Source organism: Castor canadensis, chromosome 1 (genome assembly GCF_047511655.1).
Source record: "Castor canadensis chromosome 1, mCasCan1.hap1v2, whole genome shotgun sequence".
NCBI lineage: Eukaryota > Metazoa > Chordata > Mammalia > Rodentia > Castoridae > Castor > Castor canadensis.
In genome coordinates this window covers 124,887,046-124,908,351 of record NC_133386.1, presented here as the reverse complement: position 1 = coordinate 124,908,351, position 21,306 = coordinate 124,887,046, and the positions used below count along the sequence as shown (strand labels likewise).

Below are 21,306 nucleotides of genomic sequence, written 5' to 3'. Positions count from 1 at the left end.
GGCAGTGTCAATGTCACTCTGATAGTACTAGGAAAAACATGGTAACATCAAGTGCTGATAGCATTCAGAAGAGGGAGTAATCACTTCAGTTTGAACCAGTTATTCAAACAGCTGTGGAAGGAGTAGAGGATACACTAATGGATGAGGTCCCACAGTCTAATGGGAACACCAACATACAAATAAATCATTGCAATTCAAAGCAGTAACACAAAAGTATCTATGAAGTGCATAGGAGGGCACAAAGGGGAGAGCAGCCAGTTCTCCAGCCTGTGGCAGAAGTAAAGAAGTTTCACAGAGAAGGTGATACAAGATTTGAGCAGTGAAGGATGAGCAAGAATTTGGCAGGCAGAGAAAGGATGAAGACAAACCATTCCAAAGGAGAGATACAGCATTAAATAATCCATGTCCCAACAGTGTGCACAAAACCATGAGGTGACCAATGTGTAATGCCAGGCACTAGTGTCAATAATAGTCAATATCAGAGGCATTTCCCTAGCAAACTTACTTCTATAATTATGCTTTTAAAGGTTGATCTAAAATTCAATTGCATTTTCTAAGCCTATAGTAGCTGAAAAAGGGATGGAGACTCAAGATAGTGTGGGAGGCCTGGGTCACTTGGTTTGGAACTTAAAAATGAAGCAGGTGGAATGTACAATGTCAACTAGACTCACCTGCTGTAGTGAGATGTGTGTGAGCAAACATGAGCCTGGGTGCTAGAGCAGGACTTCCAGATACTCACACAAGTGAGATCCAAGGTTGCTGCTCTCAAGGTCACTGAAAGGTGCACAGCAAATATGAATGCCCTTCCTTTTCAAAGGGTAGTCAGGTTTTTTTTTTAGAAATTAGATCACATAAGCCAGGCATGGTGGTGCATACTTATAATCCCAGCACTCTAGAGGCTAAGGCAGGAGGACTGCAAGCTGAGGCTAGCCTGGGCTACATAGTGAGACCCTGTCTCAAGGAAAAAGAAAAGAAAGAGCTATAGAAGTTAGGCTGCATAAAAAGGCAAATGAAAACCCTGTTTTAGTTTGCATTTCCTGCATCGCTCATTGTCATTTAAAGCTAATTGTTGGAGGGAAAGAAACAGTTGAGCACCAAGGAGAAGAGAATTGTCACCATTGCTTCTCCACACAGTTTGTGTGCACTGCTCCCTCAACGGAAGAGGCCATCAGTGCTCAGGAAGTGCAGAGACTTCCTAAGTTTTAAAGGGCAGTGTCTGCAGCGTGACCTATAGTTCAAACTGCATAAAAACTAAAATTGACTGACAAAGGATAACAAGTACTTCCTTACTTTCCTCTCTGATGAATCAGAGCCATTGTTTGTTCCTTGTTTAAATTGGATTATTATCTCACAATGATGCCGGTCAAGCATCCTTGTTATATGCCACCAGGAAAACTTAAGTGCCAGTTGTATCAAGGCTTAAACACAAACACACACACACACACACACACACACACACACAAATAAAATCTAATCAGTACCAATGGTACTTTTTAAAACTTAATACCTGTTAAACACTCTTTTTCCTCCTTCTCAAGACCACGAATGTTCTATGATGTAGTAAAAGAGAAAGGAATTAGAAAACAGACCTGAGTCTGAATGCCAGTTCTGCCATTTATTAACTATTTGAACTTGAACAAGTTACTTTTATGTCTTTAGGCTGTTTTCTCATCTGTAAAATGAAAAAACAACCTATCTGCTATGTTTAATCTTGCTATGTTTAAACTGAACCGAACATGTGTGCAAATGTACAGCAAATGCTCAAGCCTGAAGGACATGGATGCATTATAAATCCGTAATGTGAGGTATTATTAGCATGCACTTCCTAAGTCTGAAACTTCTGCCAAACACATGGACAAACACAATTTGCGTTTGTGTGTTACACAATTTATAAGTGTCTATAATTACCACTTAAAAGTAGGAAATTATGATATAAAAGTTTAGCAATTTGTTCTGAATGTTCGCTTTAAACACATGACTGCAGAGTCAAATTTTTAAAATTTCAGTCATCTTGGAATTGACTACCATCAATAAGGCAGTGTCTTGGTGGCAGTGAGAGTCACTTCTATACTAAATATGATGCAACCTAGTGTGCTTCATTTGGCTTTCTGCCCAGTTACTTGTGACCAATGCTGTGACATGTGTACATGTGTAATACACCTTTAGTATACATTCATTGTTGTGTAAATCATGGATTTTTGAAGAATGGCATAAAATAAAGAAATAAAATGAATGCTTTTTATTTTGTTTATAAGGAATTTTCCAAATAATCTGTGATATACTCTCATCACTTTATATGCTGTAGATTATAAATCCATATCTTAAGGGACTATTTCCTCTTACCTGACAGAATAACATAGTCACAACTATGGTCTAAACTGCCAGACTTCTTATAAAAGTGACTAAGGAAAATAGATTAAATTTTCAGCCTTATAATATCATTTTAAATTACAACACTTTATTAAAGAAAACAGTATAATTATCCTAAACAACATGTTTAAAGATGAGATCAGTACGGTGGCGCACGCCTATAATCTTAGGTACTTGGGAGGCGAAATTCAGGAGGATCAAGGTCAGCCTGTGCAAGTAGTTTTCGAGATCCTAAACTCCAAAAACAATCAGAGGTGTGCAGGACAGGAGGTGTTACTCAAAGCATGCCTGCTTTGCAAACGTGAAGACCTGAGTTCAAAGCCCAGTCCCATTGGAAAAACAAAAAAACACAAAATAACTAGGTATGTTTAACTAGACTTGACTACCTAAACTAGGGGCTGGTGACTTTCAAAAGTAGAAGTCAGGAAGTGGGTCTGTGGATGGAGGCATTGCTCAAGTGGCAGAGTGCTTGCCTAGCAAATAGCAAGTGCAAAGTTCAAACCCCAGTATCACCACAACATAAAAAGAAGGGGTCCTACAAAGACCTCTCTAAGCAGAATGTTACGTGAATCTATGGCAGTGGCTACTTCACGCAGCAAAAACTAAGATACTTACATGAACTCTTCCTTTTGTCAAGAGTTGATAAAATTAGCCAGGCACCAGTGACTCACTACCTGTAATCCTAGCTACTCAGGAGGCAGAGATCAGGAGAACCAAGGTTGGAGGCCAACCCGGGCAAAAAAAAAGCAAGACCCTAGAGACCCTATCTCAAAAATGTTCAACAGAAGAACGGGCTGGTGGAATGGCTCAAGTGGTAAAGCATTTGCCTAGCAAGTGTCAGGCCTTGAGTTCAAATCCCAGTACTGGCCAAATAAATAAATAAATAAAAGAGTTAATAAAATTAATGACTTTTATTGTTTCTATGTTCATCAAGAACACTCTTAAATGAAACTGGTAATTTATTTATTTAGGTGAACGTGTAAAGAATCCAGTGACTATTGAATTAGTTTGTCTAGTGCAGCTGCCTTAAATCACCAGTGATTTTAGGCACTATGTCTTATGTACCATCAGTACGACATGGCATCACAGTTACAGAGCAAGTGGCTGGGCATGTTGGCACATCCTGCAATTCTCAGAGGATGATGCAGGAGGATCATGAGTTCAAGGCAAAAAGTTAGACAAGACTATGTCTCAAAAACAAAAGGGCTGAGGGTGTGGCTCAAGTGCACATGCCTAACGTGTAAGGCCCTGGGTATAACCCCCAAAACTGTACAAAGTAAAACAGAATTACCATAAAAATAAATTTGATTCATGGACCCCCCTCCCCAAAAAGAGTGTCAGGAAGCCCAGAGATCTTCAAAACACACTTCATATACTCTTTGATTAATTTATTCTGAAGCACATTTCATACACTGTAATAAACTTATTCCAAGCCAAATTTCTTATACAGAATGTTAAAAAGCTTCACTAGTGGAATTAGAATAAATTACCTTCAGCACCAAGCTTAAGGAGACAAACTTCTATAGTAGTGCCTTTATTCCTACCTTACCACATTAGTCTCTTCCATTGTTCTCTTGGACAGTACATTTTTGTGATCATCCTTGGTCTCTTAACATCCTTTATTCAATTAAGTGTATAGAGCTACTCAAAATCTCTGTCAATGTTATCTTAGAAAGTTTCATAGACCCCTACTGCTGATAACATAACTTACATTAATTTAAAGCTTTTCTTTCTATAACAAAAAGTCAGAAGAAATCTCTGATAGTATTGAAACATCTATTATGATTTTTTTTCTCTCCAGAATTACTCAACCTGATGTTAGTAGAACTGACATTCCTCTTTCTTCAACTTTATTAGTCTAGTACAGATAACTGTCTTTAAATTAGCCTTGACACTATTCACAATAGCCAAGTTATAGAAACAGCCAAGATGCCCCACCACTGACGAATGGATTAAGAAAATGTGGTATCTATACACAATGGAATTTTATGCAGCCATGAAGAAGAACGAAATGTTATCATTTGCTGGTAAATGGATGGAATTGGAGAACATCATTCTGAGTGAGGTTAGCCTGTCCCAAAGACCAAAAATAGTATGTTCTCCCTCATATGTGGACATTAGATCAAGGGCAAACACAACAATGGGATTAGACTATGAGCACATGATAAAAGCAAGAGCACACAAGGGAGGGGTGAGGATAGGTAAGACACCTAAAAAATTAGCTAGCATTTGTTGCCCTTAACGCAGAGAAACTAAAGCAGATACCTTAAAGCAACTGAGGCCAATAGGAAAAGGGGACCAGGTACTACAGAAAAGGTTAGATCAAAAAGAATTAACCTAGAAGGTAACACCCACGCACAGGAAATCAATGTGAGTCAATGCCCTGTATAGCTATCCTTATCTCAACCAGCAAAAACCCTTGTTCCTTCCTGTTATTGCTTATACTCTCTCTACAACAAAATTAGAAATAAGGGCAAAATACTTTCTGCTGGGTATTGAGGGGGTTGGGGGGAGAGGGAGGGGGCGGAGTGGGTGGTAAGGGAGGGGGTGGGGGCAGGGGGGAGAAATGACCCAAGCCTTGTATGCACATATGAATAATAAAAGAAAATAAATAAATAAATTAGCCTTGAACTACTTGAATCACGGTATGGTCTGAATTACAAAACCTTCTGTCAATTCCAGAAATCCAGCCAGTACAGAGACAACTTGGTGCAAGGGCTCTGATGCCGACAGAGCTGAGTTTAAATCCTGGCTCTCTCATGTACCAGCTATGTGACTATGCATAAATTACTTTCCTCTGAGCCCTTTATACAGGAGACCATTGTATTCCCCTCTTGGAGCACTGCAGATCAGCTTGAACTAACTGACATACATGCAAGAGAAAGTAAAGATTTACAGTTACATAATTAGCTTCTGTTTACAAAGGAAAACCAATATCATAAGATGTTTACTTTAGCTGTCTAATAAATATGGGTGGAACACAATTACCATAGAAATATAGCCTTTATATTTGTAAATTACTTATTTTCTCAGTATGAAGGATTAAATCTAGCACCTCGCATGGCTAAGCATGTTCTAGCCCTGAACCACAGCCCATGCCGCAAGAAGCCTTTAAGAAGACTTTTTTCTTAATGTCTTTGTTCTTTACCCTTTCCCCAATCATCACCTATACACAAAATGAAGAAAAACATAGGGTAGGCGTCATTCCCTTCCATAACCCTTTCTGTGTAGATATGCTGGGAGAAGAGTCAGCACAAACTTCTAACCGCAGCCTCCAGACAACCAAAATGAGAGAATAAAAACAAATGGGTCTTTTTCATTTGACATTCTATCTTGCTCTCCAAAAGGAAGTGAGACAGTTAGAATATAAGTTTCAATACTATCCCCACCTCCTTTAAATATATCCCTTCCTTACCTCAACATATAGCAAAGTGGGCAAGAGACAGAGGAAAGACACAGATGCCTAAGATTTGTAAAGACAATATTCTAGGTAAAACAATGTATGGTGTGCTATACATTCTTTCTACTTTTTGGTCACTATTTTTATTTTTTATTGTCACACTTTCCAAGTTTTGATGCCTAAACTTGGCAAGCATCATGGAGGTATATACAAACATACATTTACATATATGTACACATTTTAAGCTGGGCATGGTAGAGCATTTCTATAATCCCAGCATGTGAGAGGGCAAGGGAGGAGGGTCAGGAATTTGAGGCCAGCCTGAGCTACATAGCAAGACCCTGTCTCAAAAAAGGTATGTGAGGAAATAACAGAAGAATACAAAACTTCGTAACAGCTGGTACCATGCACAAGGCCTTGAGTTCAAACTCCAGAACTGCTGTAAGAAGGAAAATAAGTACATAAATAAAAACCAAAACCTCTTAACACAAGGTTAGTAATGCATGCAGACCTGATGTCTAAGGGGGGAAGGGCACAATTCTCCCCTTCCCTGCCATTTTGCTTAGAGCTCTATGAGGGTCTGTTTTTCTCTTATAAATCTAAAGGTCAATATTTCTAGATTTTACCTGATCTCTAAATGTCTACTGTTTACTATTGCCCTCCCTTGCCTTTCCACACTATCCACCACTCCCTGCAGCCTACTTTATACAGAAGTATAAAGAAAGATATGACCAATCACACACTCTCCAGAGATAAGAAATGGCTTCAGGAGATGGCAGTGTCTGAAATGGGGCTTAAGACATGGATGGGACTGACAAAGGGGTCAAAGGCCAACAGAGAGACATTCCAGGCAAAGGGAACAATGTGGCTAAAGAACGAGACAGGAAAGGAGTGAGGGTGTGTGGAGGTTGTGTAGATAAGCAAACTAGAAAGACTGGCTGGGGTGGTAGAGAAAGGCTTTGAATGCTACAGGATTCTGTTCTTAATAAAACAAGCAATAAGGAGTCATTGCAGGCTCTGAGCAGGGAGTGACTGGAATAGCAGATGGGCGATTAATGTTTCAACCCATGGGAGTAGCAGTGAGGGCATCTGAAGAAGGCCAGGAGGACCAGCTGTTCTACTATTCTAGTAGTAAGCGGGGAGGGGACGGTAGTAATGGGGGACACAATGAGGGTCAGGCCACATGAGTGAAAACAACACATAGACTAAGGGGGGTAGGGGGCGGCAAGCCAGCCTGGTGGTTGCAAGGAGTATAGGAGAAAAAAGAGCCAAAACCTTTTCAGGACATCATTTTTCTGCTCCCTCTCAAGTCCAGTGTCCCTTCCTCTGAGAAACCTTCCCTACATACAGGCTTTTCCATCTGCTGTACCCCAAATCCACACACATAACACCCTGCTCATTTCTTTCAAGGCAAACATTATAATCTGCAACCTTATTTATATGCTTTTTTTTCTGGTACACTCAGAAAACGAGCTCCACAGGAGAATATACCTGTCGTCTCCAGAATCATGCCTGCTACATGTAGATCCTTAATGGGTATTTTTTAATGATAATGGGTTACCAGGAGAAAATCAGTGCCAGTCATCCAACCAGATGAGCTGGGTTCTGAGTCAGAGCTACAAAACCTCCACATAGAAACATCCGGATCACCAATCCTAAACTTAACCTTTTCAGGGTGCCAGCAGTGTACCTTGGGCTTCCAGGGACTCTCCCTTTAGTCCTTTCCTGGCAGACCCAATGTCTAAGGGGGGAAGGGCACAATTCTCCCCTTCCCTGCCATTTTGCTTAGAGCTCTATGAGGGTCTGTTTTTCTCTTATAAATCTAAAGGTCAATATTTCTAGATTTTACCTGACCTCTAAATGTCTACAGTTTACTATTGCCCTCCCTTGCCTTTCCACACTATCCACCACTCCCTGCAGCCTGAGGTTTGGTTTTCAGATTCATGGAGATGCAGGAAAGTGCTGGGTGTCTCTAAGCAGCCATCTTCCCTCTCTTTCCCCAATTCTTCTGCCACTCCTGACTCAAATATCATGTCTGGAGAAAAGTTCCTCACTTCCTCCTTCCCCAAACTTATTCCTTCTGCAACCTACCCCATCTTGGTAAATGGCAGTTCCATTCCTTACAGCTACTCAGGTCAAAAACCTTGGAATCATCCTCTATTCCTCTTTATCCCACACTCCGCATCTAATTCATCAACGATACCTCTCAGCTGTATCCTCAAAAAATCCAGAACTTGAGCACTTTTCATAATTCCACTGCTATGCTCATTCAAGCCAACATTGTCTTTAATCTGAGTTTTTGCAATAGCCCAGTCTTCCTGTCCCCTCTTTCCCACTATAGTCTATTCTTATCACAACAGCCAGAACATGTCTGTTAAAACATTAATCAGAATATATAACTCTCAGCCAGGCACCAGCGGCTCATGCCTGTAATCCTAGCTACTTGGGAAGCTGAGATTGGGAGGATAAAGGTTTATAGCCAGCCCCAGCAAAAAGTTCACAAGACCCTATCTAAACCATAGCTGGGCAATGTGGCACACACCTGACATTCCAAGTTATGAAGGAGGCTGAGATTAGGAAGATCACAGTTCCAGGCCAGCCCAGACCAAAAAAAAAAAAAAAAAAAGTTTGTGAGATCCCCATCTCAATGTCCACCTGCCATCCTGATGACAGCAGGAAGCATAAAACAGGAGTTTCACAGTCCAGGCTGGCCTGGGCAAAAAGCAAGACCTTATATCAAAAAAAAAAAAAAAAAGCAGTAAAGGGCTGAAGGCATGGCTTAAGGGGTAAAGAGCCTGCCTAGCAAGTATGAAGCCCAAAGTTCAAACTCTAGTATTGCTAAATATATATATATATATGTAATTTTCCTACTCCCAATGCTCCAAAGGTTTCTAGTCTCATTCTGAATAAGAGCCCAGATGTCCCCACAGTCTGCCCTCCTTCCCTACTACTCATCCCTTGTTCATGTCCCCCAGTCTTACAGTTGTTCTTACCAGCTTCACACTTACCCTGATCTTCCCTGTGCCTGGAATAATGCCTAGTACACAATAAGCACTTAATAAGTGAGTGAATTCAGAAACACATTTGCTCTGGCTTGGATGTGGTTTGTCCCTAAGGATTCATGTGCTGGAAGCTTGGGCTCCAGCATAGAGATGTTTGGATTAGGAGAAGGTGGTGATGGCATCATTGAGAAGTGGAGCCTAGTGGGAGGGAATTGGGTCATTTGGGGACATTGCCCTTGGAAAGGAAAGGATTACCCGTAGAGTCAGCTATTGTGAAAGTGGGTTGTTTGAAAAGAGCAAAACTGGTGCCTCCCTGCTCTCAGCTTCCTGTCTCACCATATAATCTCTTCCTCTCACACTTGCTCCTGCCGTGATGTGATGGCAGCCAGGGGGCGTTTACCAGAGCCTTTGCCATGATGCTTGAACATTTTTTTTGGCGGTACTGGGCTTTGAACTCAGGATCTGGGGCTTGCTAGGGAAGTGTTCTCTACCAATTGAGCCACATTCTCAGTGCTTTTTACTTTAGGTATTTTTATATAGTGTCACATGTTTTTGCCTGAGGCTGGCCTTGGACCACCGAATCTCCTACTCGTATCTCCCACATACTTGGAATTACAGATGTGCACCACCATGCACATCTCGCTAACTAATGGAGTCTCACTAACTTTTTTACCTAGGCTACCCTAGAATGGTGAGCATACCAATCTCTGCCTCCCAAGTAGCTGGGATTCAAATGAGATATTTTTATGTTTCCTCCTTTGATCTTCCTGAATTCCAATACTTCTGCTTCTAAAAATGAAGGTATGTACCTCACAAGATTGTTGTAAGACTGATTGTGGAATACAAACATACAGACACATCAGTTTTGTCTCTACTGCCCTTGAACACAGAGGCATCATGATGTCAATGAGAGACTACAGATCTTAAAAGCAATAGAATAAAATGTGACCACAATACTATCCCTTAATAGCTTGATCAACCAACCTCTGAACCCCACATTAAACCTATTTCAAAAAGGAATTGGAATAATTCAAAACAGATATATAGGGCTGGGGGGTATAGCTCAGTAGTAGAGCACTTGCCTAGTATGCACAAGGCCCTGGGTTCAATCCTTAGAAACACACACCACACACACACAAGAAAAAATATGTAAAAGAGTTTAGCATAATACTTCGCCCAGAGTACAAAAATCAAAAAATGCTCATTCATTTACTGCCATTAAATAATAACTATGATTTTCTTAAATTGTAAACCATAAAAAATTAATTCTTATAATTTTCCCTTGGCATACATATTTTCTAAATACATAATAAAAGTTATCAAATCAGAATTTTACTTTTTGATGAGCAATTATCCAACACTGAACAAAGCATACTTAGGATTTTTACAGAAATCTAATTTTGTTTCTTTTATCAAAAAAATAGGCAAAACAGTGGCTTTTAGTTATGGGATGGATAAATAAGTTGCTTTAACACATATATACATCAAGTCAGTGAGCTGTTATGATGATGACTAGTTGAGCAAGAAAATATTAAATAGACTCGCCTTACTGAACCTGTGAGCTAAGAAATTACAAAACGTTCAGTGCTTTTCCATGTTTGAGCATGTACAACTGGAATTGTCAGCCAGTACAATTTGAGGTCCTTCCAAATGTAATCATCTCTACCTCCACAGGACTTAGCCCATACCTGATGCATAAAGGACAAGTGTTGAGTAGGTGGATAGGTGGGTAAATGACACACTGAGTCATTTTAAGGCCAAATGTGTTTGTCTTTCTTCTCCCCTTCCCTAGATTTACTCGTTTTTCCTGCTGTCACCCCCTTCCTGCCACCCCCACAATGGAAGAATTCCTGAGTCCACACCTTTCCCTTCTTTGTAGGTCCTAAAGGGGGGTAGTCATGGTGATAAGAAGCCTAAAGGGGAACTTGATACAATTTTTTTCTTCATCATACTCTTTCTTGGGTTTATCCCTGCTCTTCTTTCCAAAAAACAGCTGTGGTCATCCAATTTTTCTCTACTGAAAAACAGGGACTTTCCAGGGAGACCAAGTAAGTGGTACTCAGCTGTTATGGGAACACCGGGCTTTTAGCTTGTTTTAAATGTGAAATTCTCAAAATTAAAAGTCCTTTTCCCTGAGGGAAAGGTTTCCTTCAACTAAAAGACTGTCCACACCACCAATTTGAATTAGGTTCGTTATGGCAACATATGAAAAGCTGAGCAGGAACCTTCTTCAAATGTATGTATCCTTTATGTCAGATATTAAAGGGCAATTAAGAGAAATTAATGTGAGGTTTTAATCCTAGTTTAAATATGTTTATAATCTGCTGAATTCTTCTAAGTCTCAACTATACTATAAAATTGCAAAGTGGCCCCGTATCTGCTGACCTCTGCTCTCTTGTCAAGTCAAAAACAACTTGGAACAAACTTTGTTGAAAACCTAGAATGATGCTTCATCTCTCCTGTTGGTTTATTAAAATTCTTTTTGAATCCTGAATTTCTTCAACATCAGGTAGTGATGCTCCTTCATGAATAAAACAAAAAGGGGTGGGTGCTTTCAAAGTCTTACTCTGTGTTTCCTGTGTAATGTCCTTCCAAGCACTGTTCTGACCAGTCTCGTGTATTCCAGAAGAGCATCAGCCTTACTGCATATCTAAGCCATAGAGGAAACAATTTTAAGCTGGTTTAGATTCTAAATGTATACAACGAAGTCACTTTAATCCTATAAACACTTCTTAATTTATTTTTTTTAAAATTGTGCTGTTAACCATTTTATGGGGCAACAAGCTATGTGAAAAACACAAAACTTTTGTCATATTTAATTGAGTGCTTTTGACAGAGTTCACTGGTCCATCCTCTGGATCAGTATATACTGCACAATGGGCAAGAACCAAGAATCCACGAACCAAGAATGGTGTCCCACCAGACGAAAGGCACGAGGGGGAAGAAAGTATAGAGAGAATATATATATTCTCTATATATAATATTGTATATATACTGAGTTCAGTGGGTAAGCCTGAATGTAGCACAGTTCTTCACAACTGATGGGGGATAATTCAACGTGGTGTCTAACAACGTGCTTCATCTCAACTGGTTACTACGAATCGAGGTGTAAATGTTTGGCCCCAATCAGGCTTCAGAATGATTCTTTTTTTCATGATGAGCATGTCTGTCCAGCTATCAATCATGTTTGTTTGTACCAAATCCCAGCCATTAAAATAGAACTAATTTTAAGTTAAACAGAAGTTGTCTGCTTCAAATTAGTCACCAACAACCCATGCTACTGCATTCCTCTTCAATATTCTGGTGGTCTACAAAAGGTACTGGTCCCCATATTCTAACAGTGCCATCATCAGAGGCACTGGCCATTGTCGATGAGATCTGTGGGTTCCAGCTCACACAATTTAATGTACGAGTGTGTCCTGTCAGCTCCGAAATTGGCAGTTCACTACATTTGTGCCAGATGTAAACCTTGTGATCCTCACTGCCACTAGCAATGAAGTCTTCATTATGGCCTCCAGAACATGAATGAATTGTATAAAACCCTTGTGTAACACCTTGATACTTTCTTACTAAGACTCTGTCCTGCCAAGTCCCATAAATGAACTCCCTGAGTTGCTACATTTAACAAAGTAATCTGCCATTTTTTTAAGTAGTAAAAGACATAATAGGATGATCTTCTTGTACTGTTTCCATCTGTAAGGTCCTCAAAATTATATTCTCAAATTTGCTGGTGTGTATCTGATGCCAGAACAGTCTCTCCCTCTTTCAAACACCAAAAGCACTGTACTCTCACTCCTTCCCAGGAGTCAAGGAGGTCTCCATCCATATAATACTGATAAAACTGCCCACCTGGCCTCCAGTCACAAAGCGCTTCCCATCTGGGTTTCACGCCACACTCATCAGACTTGTCTTCATGAGACTAGCTCATTTTTGTCCTTAGTTCTCCCATTTGTATATTCCAAAGCCAAAACTCCGAGAAGTTCAGGCCACAAGGAACAGAGAGTTGTCATTTGGACTCCACGCGATATAAGAAATGCCATAAGCATGTCCTTCTAATGTTTTAAGGAGTTTTAGCAAGTGTGTGTCTGTATCACCTTGCCATATTATAACTGTCGTATCTTTTGATCCTTTTGCTAGTTTAGTGCTATCATTAGAGAATTTACAGAACCACGCTTCATTACAATGCTCTGTAAGTATCTGCTGAGTATAACAGGGATACTTCTTCCTACTACAAACATGATCTGTAGGTAGAGACACAGACTCTAGATTATTATCAAGTTTGGTAATATAGGCACCCCTGCCACAGGAGAGTCTGTAAACGCTGCGAGGGAACCATCACTGATGGTGGTAAATAGGTACGAAAAAAAGTTTGTCTAAAAGCTTTGATCGAGAAGCACTCCCTTTGCCTTCCTATTTACTTTTGCTCAAAGATCCTCTGCCTGGCTACACATCAGAGCTAAGAACTTCTTAGCTCTGATGTGTACTAAGAACATGAATGCGCTCTGTATTGCATTTCAGCAGCGTCAAGTCACAGCGTAGAACTTGAAGTGCCCCCAGGACCTTGTCATCCTCCAGATATTCCAAGTACTTCTGCTGCAGCAGCAAGAACTTCATCCTCACAATTATTCCCAAGAACGTCTGAGAGACTTCCAGGGCGCCTCTTCCCACAATAGCATGAGGAGAATGCACTAAAGGCTTTAGTTCATTCAGGTCATTTTCTGCCTTATTCCGGTCTCCTTCCATGACATGATTTCGGAATTTGGTAGCAGAAGGGCATCTGACTCTTGCATGAGGAGGTCAACAGTCTGGTTGCGCCCGAGGCTGTTCAGGTGCTGTCCGGTCAGCCTGAGACATCCTCCCACCCTCCTCCGACTGCAAGAGCTGCTGCTTCTAAAGGCAGCTGCCCAGCTCGGTAGCGGCCCCGCCAGGGACCCGCTGTTGACACTCGGGTCGGTGCCATTGTTGCCGGCGGGGTGGGGACCGGGACCGGGGCGGGACCGGACGGCAGCGCACAGGCGTGCGCCAGGTCCACAGCGGCCGGGGGCGCCTCCCCGCTCCCCACCGGTGCCCCGGCCGCCACATCCCGCCCCAGTGACCTGCATGGCGTCCGCAGCGAGCCCCACAACCAGCACCACGGAAGAGGAGATGGCCAGCGAGGACACAGGCGTCCCGGGCTCTCCTATTCTCTCTGCTGCTGAGGCCCGGGGGAGGGGGGGGGGCCCCCCGGCTCGGGCAGCAGCCGCTTCTGAGCTCGGTGTGCGCTGCTCTGCTCCGCTCCCTTGGTGTGTTGAGTCTTCCCCCAGCTGCTGCCTGATGGAGTCGAGGTGACTAATTCTTTATTTAAATGTACTTTATAAGATAGGGGTCTGCATCTTATTCAAAGTCAAGACAGAAATGTTTCGGTACAACTCACCAAGGGTAGCAAATGTTACAGCAAATGCTAGAATTTTGTGCTCACACCCCACTGCTTCTAATGCAGTGCGCTATAGACGAAAGGCAGTCGGTGAACAGAATTATAGATGTGTGTCAGAGATCAGGGGATCCAATTCTCCCATCTTACAAGTCAGTAGAATAAAGTCCACAGAGTTAAGCAACTGATCAAGATCACTACACGAGTTGGTGGCAGGACTGATAGGACACAAACTGAAAATGTTTTGTCTAAATCGCTAAGGCACAAAGTCCCTGGAATATGCTGACAGAGGATATAAACAAAACAGTGAAAAACATAAAGTTAACTTTTACCGAAGTCACATTTTAGCCTTATCTGGGAAAATATTAAAAACTCTGCTACCTACTAGAAAGACAGTGTCATTTTTAGTACTGTTATCAAAAGAGAAGGTAGTTCCTTTTTTTTTTTTCCAGCTGTACTGGGGTTTAGAACTCAGGGCTTCATGCTTGTTAAGCAGGCGCATTTACCCTTTGAGCCACTCCACCAGTAGGAGAAGGTAGATCCAAAAACCTAAAAGAATACATTCATTATATTTTCCCTCCACATTTTACCAAAATTCAAAATAGCATATAAAAATAGTTTAAGATGCTTCTTTTTATGTCTGTGTGAAAGAAAATTATTTCAAGCAAGGAAAAAAGTTAATTCTTATGTCACAAGTCTATTAAATTATGTATCATTGATTTAAAAATCACATATGGAGCTGGAGGAATGGCCCAAGTGGTAGAGTGCTTGCCTAGCAAGCATGAGGCACTGAGTTCAAACCCCAGTACCACATACACAACAAAAAACAAAAAGTCACATATGTATTATTTATGGAACAGAAAGTCCATATTTTTCAGAATAAAATATTCATATTTTTCAGAATAAACTATAAGAAATGATTTTAAATATTTTATTCTAAATGGAGAAAGAAAAAGCATCAAGAAACTGCAAGATAAAAATAATACATAACATTTATTGATCACTAAGTGGTATGTACTTTGCTAGATAAGCACTTTACACATACCACCTTATTTTACAACAAACCTGTGAGACAAGTAGTGTAATTATCCCCACTTTGTGATCATGAAAATGGGCTATCTCAAAGTAGCTTGTCAAGTTACTCAGGTAGTGTCAAAAACAAAACACATCATCCTCAAAGCTGTTTGTCTCTAAAGTCTGTGCTCTTAATTACTATCATAGTCAAGCTCTATCAAATTCCCCACCCTCCATAATTTAGATCAAAGTCAATCCAACACATGGCTTCATGATCTCTAAGACTTCTTCCAAAAATGACTCTCATCAAACACAGGTATCAATTCAGAATTCACATAATATTTGTGATAGTAAACTCCAGACCAGGGGAAGATTGTCAGTTTGTCAGGGGACAAACATATAAAGAGGAGGAGGAGGAAAAAAGACCAATATTAATATGAGCTTCCAAGGGCCCAATACAGCCTCAATATATTAGACTTTGGGGCCACTGTGCCAAAAACGGGAAAGGGGAACTCAGAACAGGAACTGAAAGCAGAATGGTAAAGGATGTACATAAAGCGAAACAACCTAGCACAGTCACGTGGTCACCTTACCACTAAGAAAGTAGCTGGGGAAGGCCTTATAAGAGTTAGGCACCATGAGTACAATGCTGGGCCAAGACACAAACTGCTAGCAGAAACACTGATCCATAGTTCAGTGGGTGTCATTTGGTACAGATGACTGACCACTAATTTCCAGAAGAACCATTACCATGGCAGTCATGCACTTGGATCAATCTGAAATGTATAATCATTGTGGAGTGTGGTTTTAGGACAGAATAGAGAAGAAATAGCATTTATTCTATTAAGTTCCGCTAAATTCTTCCAAGTTGCAGTTCTTGGAAGCACTGTGCATGTGCTTTCAAGTGTTACCACATTTAACCCTGACAACTCTGGAGGATGTGATGGTTAATTTTATGTGTCAACTTGGCTAGGCCATCATGCCCACGTTAGATAAAACATTATTCTGGATGCTTCAGTGAAGGTGTTTTTTTGGATGTGATTAACATTTAAATCAGTGGACCCTGAGTCAAGCAGATTACTCTCCTCAGTTTAGATAGACCTCATCCAAATAGTCTAAGGCCTTAATGGCCTTATGGCCTTAGCAAGAAGGAATTCTGCAGGCAGACTGCTGCCCACTCATTCAAACCAGCAACTCTTCCTTGGGTTGCCATCTAACCAGTAGTTGCATGAATTAATTTCTTAGTATAAACCAGTCTCTCTCTCTCTCTCTCTCTCTCTCTCTCTCTCTCTCTCTCTCTCTCTCTTTCTCTGTTTCTTGGTCTCTGGTTCTCTAAAGAACCCTGACTAATACAGTAAATATTGCTCCCCACTTTATTACTCAGAATAATAACCTGACAGAACCCATTCTCCTTCTCCTCTACATTAAGTAGTCAAATAACCTCAGGACTCATTCTGGCCTGAAGTATTGGAATGGGTGGGGAGGGGAAGGTAATAAGCATAGAAACACTGTCATCACAAGCCAGGCATCCCAGGGAGCCCTTTATGATACTGACATCACAAGCACTCAGATCCTTGATATCCCCAAGTGATATGAACACATCCTTCCTCTAGTCTCCTGATTCAGTTATTTCAGATAAAAAATCAAATGTTCCTACCAAATCAATATTTGAAGACTTTGGAAAATGGGAAAAAATAACTGGAAAAGAGAAACAAAAAGAAAAAGAAAAAGAAATTGTGTCAAATGATGGTAGACTTTGCTTTACTGTTAAGCTCTTTAGTCCTTAATAATAATTACATCATTCTCTTAATTATTGTTATGCTAAGCACAACTATTTATTTTGTGCCTTATAGTTTTGAGGTTTTTTTTTTAAATAAAAATTTATTCCTTGTTTTTAGAGAGAGGGTCCTGCCAAGTAGCCCAGGCTAGCCTCAAACTTGTGATCCTCTTGCCTGTGTCCCCCAAGTTCTGGGGACTGCATGCAGGCTTGTGCCACCACACCCAGCAAAACTTTATTCTTAACATGTACAACAAGGCCCCAAGACAACATTTCCCTCTAGCTAAAGGTGGCAAAAATGTTATAGCAGGAAATCCAAATATTTACATAGGAATGGAATCAAGGGTCACCATCATTTCAGGCACAAGGAACAGCTTACTTTCTGCCAGATTTCTTAATTCCACCTGTGGCCATCGAGAACTACCTCCCCCACTTTTGCTTTTATCTCCTTGAGTTTCTTCTTTTTTCTTTTTTGTTTTTTGTTTTTTGTTTCTGCCTGAAAGCTTCATCTCTCATCCATCTCCTTGGCCTGCTTCTTCTTGCCACCTTTGTGGCTGAACATGGCATCTGCCACCCCTTCCCCAACCCTCCTCCTAAACCAGAAACAGTGAAAACCCTTGCACTTTTTATAAGCTCTTCTAGGTACTAGAGAGTGCTATCTAGCTAGAGGAACACATACAAAATAGCAAGCGTACAGAATGAAAAGAAACCAACTAAATTGCCCTAAAGAAGACAAGATTTCATAGAAGACATGACATTTCAACTGATAGGAGGATGAGCTTAACTAGTAGAAAAGACAGATGGTATCCCAGAAAGAATTTCTCAAGCAGTAAACTTTACTGGAGTATGTTGCTAAAAGAGTAGATGTATGGGAGAAGGAACGGGAGGTTAGAGGAAGGCATCAAGCTGTAAAGGCCAGCTAAGGTTATGTGGTGAGGAGCAATGGAGTCCATGCCAAGGAGTTTGGCCTTTATCCTGCAAGCAATCAAAGTTATGAAGGATTTCTAAGCAGAGGAGAGACAAACTTTTTTTTTCTTGCAGTACTGGGGTTTGAACTCGGGGCCTTTACCCTGAGCCACTCCATCAGCCCTCTTTTTGTGTGTGTGTGATGGGTTTTTTCAAGATAGGGTCTCAAGAACTATTTGCCTGGGCTGGCTTCAAACCGTGAATACTCCTGATCTCTGCCTCCTGGGTAGCTAGGATTATAGGAGTGAGCCCGCATCTAGCTGGGTTAAGCTTTTTTATAGATGCCATAAAATGCCCTTCATGTGCCTATAAAGGACAGTTGGGACTAGCTTGGTCACCTGAACAGATATAACAGATAAATAAACAATTATAAAGTTTGATAAAAATCAAATCTTAAATAGAAACTTAGCCTTAATTATAATAATGATTTTATTGTTAAATAGCATAAAAGAACTGTGCATGGTAGTACATGTCTATAATCCCAGCACTCAGGAAGCAGAGGCTGGAGGATTGCAAGTACAAGGTTGGCCCAGGCTACATAGAGCTCTCAAGGCCAGCAAGACCCTATCTCAAATAAAAACTAAGGGCTGGAGATGTAGCTCAGGCGTAGAGAGCATGCATAAGGCCCTGGTTCGATCCCCAGCACTGCAAATTCACATAGTCCCAAGTGAAAATCTATGGGCCGAAAATTGAGTAAGCAATAAACACTTATGTGTAACATTTCTTAAATGATATAAAACTCAATTGTAGGTACTATAAGGAAATTATTACTATTGTAATAAGAATATATGTGAAATCTGTGTCTATGTACTGAAGTATAAAATAAGCATGTATCAATGGGCAAAGGTTAGTTGAGTAAAGCCAAAAAGATTTTGCAAGTCACCAAAACTGGAAAAAGAACCAGTCTTAAATTACATTTCTAAAGAGTGAAGCAGCCAAGAAAGAAAACGCTAACGAAGAAGTACAAATCAGGACTAAATCATTCTTTCCTTTCTACCCTTTCATTCCTCCATTTTTTATTGGTAGTTTCTCTTCACCATTCCCAAAGGGATATTAGACACCTTCTATTCCAATAGTTCTCCTCCCAGTTTTCTTTTAGTAATAGGATGCAGCAAATAATTGTACACAAAATCTCAGTACATAAAGCAGACAAAAGCCCAACGCTCTAAGTGAAGGAAGCTGGTAAGAGGGGTCCTAGAGCCCCTCACATGGCCTCCACGTGAAGCTGGGTGAAGACCCAGATACCTGCCCTCTGAGCTAGCTTCCCAGAGAGCCCTTCATTTTCCTTGGTAAAACACATTGGTCCTACTCCCAACCTCTCAATTTACAAATGAGGAGACTGTGCCCTGAAGGGATAAAGGACTTGCCCTGAAAAAAGGGCTGTTTCCTAGTAGCTCTGCTAAAACTGAAATACTTTCTCTTCTTCATGAACTCAAATTCAAATTTCTGAAAGAAAAAAATATTTCTTATAAGTTATTCTGTTAACTCCATGTCATCCTTCTATCTCAAATTCCTATATGAAACTTGCATAGGTCAGTAACCACGCCTTGAAACGACTACTCAGGACAGCTACTCTGCGAGGGATATGTCATCTTCTCTCATTTAACTATCACCACAAACCCAGAAAATCAGAGGCTGTAACCTGTAGTGTCACCTACTCAAGGTTACAGAGCTAGCAGAGTGGAATCCTAGTCTGATTCCTAAAGCTGAGATCAGACCTTTGCACTCTTTCTAGTCTCTCCATGTTTTTGCCTACCTTTATACAGAAATTTAGAACTGTAAGGGTTCCTTGTCATTTCACAAAGAAAGTACTTTTTCATTCAGACTTATGGGGTAATGTCCCATCCTGCACCCAAGCACAAAGATATGTATAAAGCCTGTCTGAAAACTCTTAAATTACAGACCAGAGACGCTTCAAATCTTGGCATATGCCTACAACCTCCTTTATGAGCACAGGCTATATGTATTGAGTCTTAGAACAGGACCTGTCCAAACCTCTTAATGGAAAGCCCACAAAATTAACTTTGAGCTGATCCTGAGATGACAGGCTGGCATTTTGCATCAATATTCTATATTATCTAATAGGTACAGGTATTAGAATTCCTGTTTAGGGGCTGCCTTGGGGCAAAGCATGACTGTCTTCACAGACTAAGAGCCAGGGATGGCACTCAATAATTTGAATTTGCGGAAAGTCAAAAGAGTTTGGATTGGAGCACCCTCTGGGAGCTGGGACAGTTAAATGACTGTCGTGGCCAGTTACAGAAGAGCCTACATGAAAAGTATGGAGCCCTGGCCTTCAGAACTGTGAGAATAAATTTCCTGGGGCGGGGGGAGGGGGAGAGAGGGGGGGGGGCAAGACCGGACCGATATTAAATTATTAGTTAATGGGAAGAGAAATTTTAGACTTGGGTTGGGCCACCCTCTGGAAAGTCTGAGTCAAAGACCGGGGCAGGTCTTAGGCAACAGGGACTGTGAATTTCGGAGTGGGCTCCGGGGTTCGGGCTCTATGGATGCGGATCCCGGCGGTTGGGACCTGAGATCTCGGGAACCCTCCCCCGCTTACCTTCTGATGGAAGTAAAGAACGGAGTAGTTTTGGGCTGCCGCGGGGCGGGACGTGGGGCTGGTTGGCAAGTGTAGGCGGTTACCGAGGACTGTCGGTGCTGGGCGGACGGCGCTGGTGGCCTCGGGTGCCAGGAGAGGCAGAAGCAGGAGCAGGAGGGCCGGGCAGCCCATGGTTCGGACGGCGGCTGCAGTGCGGGTGCAGGGCGGGAGCCACACCGGCCCAGCAGGGCGCGCAGCCTAGATCCGGCCCAGCCCGAGCTCCGCCCGCCGCAGCCGGCTCCTCCCCCGGGGAAGCCTGGGGTCGCCGCCGCGGTCCACCCCGGTTCCTCTCGTGACACCCCCGTTCTACCGCCCACTTTCACTGCGATCACCCTCCACGTCCGGCCTCATCACGCCAGGGTCTCCTCCTTCACGCTGTATCCCTCCTCCAGGTCTCACTGTATCTCTTTACTGTCACCACCAAACTCCGCCCGGGCCACCCGCAGTTCCACTGCCATATACCCCCTGCCCTCTGCAAATCCCACCCACATAGGGTAGTAAAAAGAATAGCTACCAGGACAGTTTATTGACGACTCACCACGTGTCAGTTTATCACTAGCCTGATGGCACACGCGACACTCATCTAACTCAACCACCACAGCAACCCTGTGCCTCGTGTGAGATCGTCATTCCCACTCGTGGATAAGGAAACAGGCCCAGAGGGATGCAGGATTTGCACAGGTCACTCAGGTGGCAGGAAGTGAAGCACGGCTTCGCAGACGGCTCCGTTTGTGCTCCAAAGACACTCCAACGTAAGGTGCTCCC

General features: G+C 41.8%; 1 protein-coding gene and 1 pseudogene across 2 annotated transcripts in view; both read right to left on the bottom strand.

Annotated features, from left to right (window-relative positions):
• Prcp (prolylcarboxypeptidase) overlaps positions 1 to 21,223 on the bottom strand; it is a 68,818-nt gene extending 47,595 nt beyond the window's left edge. Inside the window, exon 1 of one of the 2 annotated variants that reach the window (XM_074081787.1) lies at positions 21,080 to 21,223. Coding sequence is in view for 1 of the 2 variants with exons in the window: in XM_020179567.2 (XP_020035156.1) it covers positions 20,503 to 20,673 (171 nt within the window). In the remaining variant the exon portion in view is untranslated. Of the gene's footprint in view, positions 1 to 20,502; positions 20,817 to 21,079 lie in introns of those variants that run through there. The other variant, XM_020179567.2, reaches the window with a different exon arrangement.
• LOC109696500 (WD repeat-containing protein 26-like) lies at positions 11,345 to 13,800 on the bottom strand (annotated as a pseudogene).
• Positions 21,224 to 21,306: the final 83 nt, after the last annotated feature.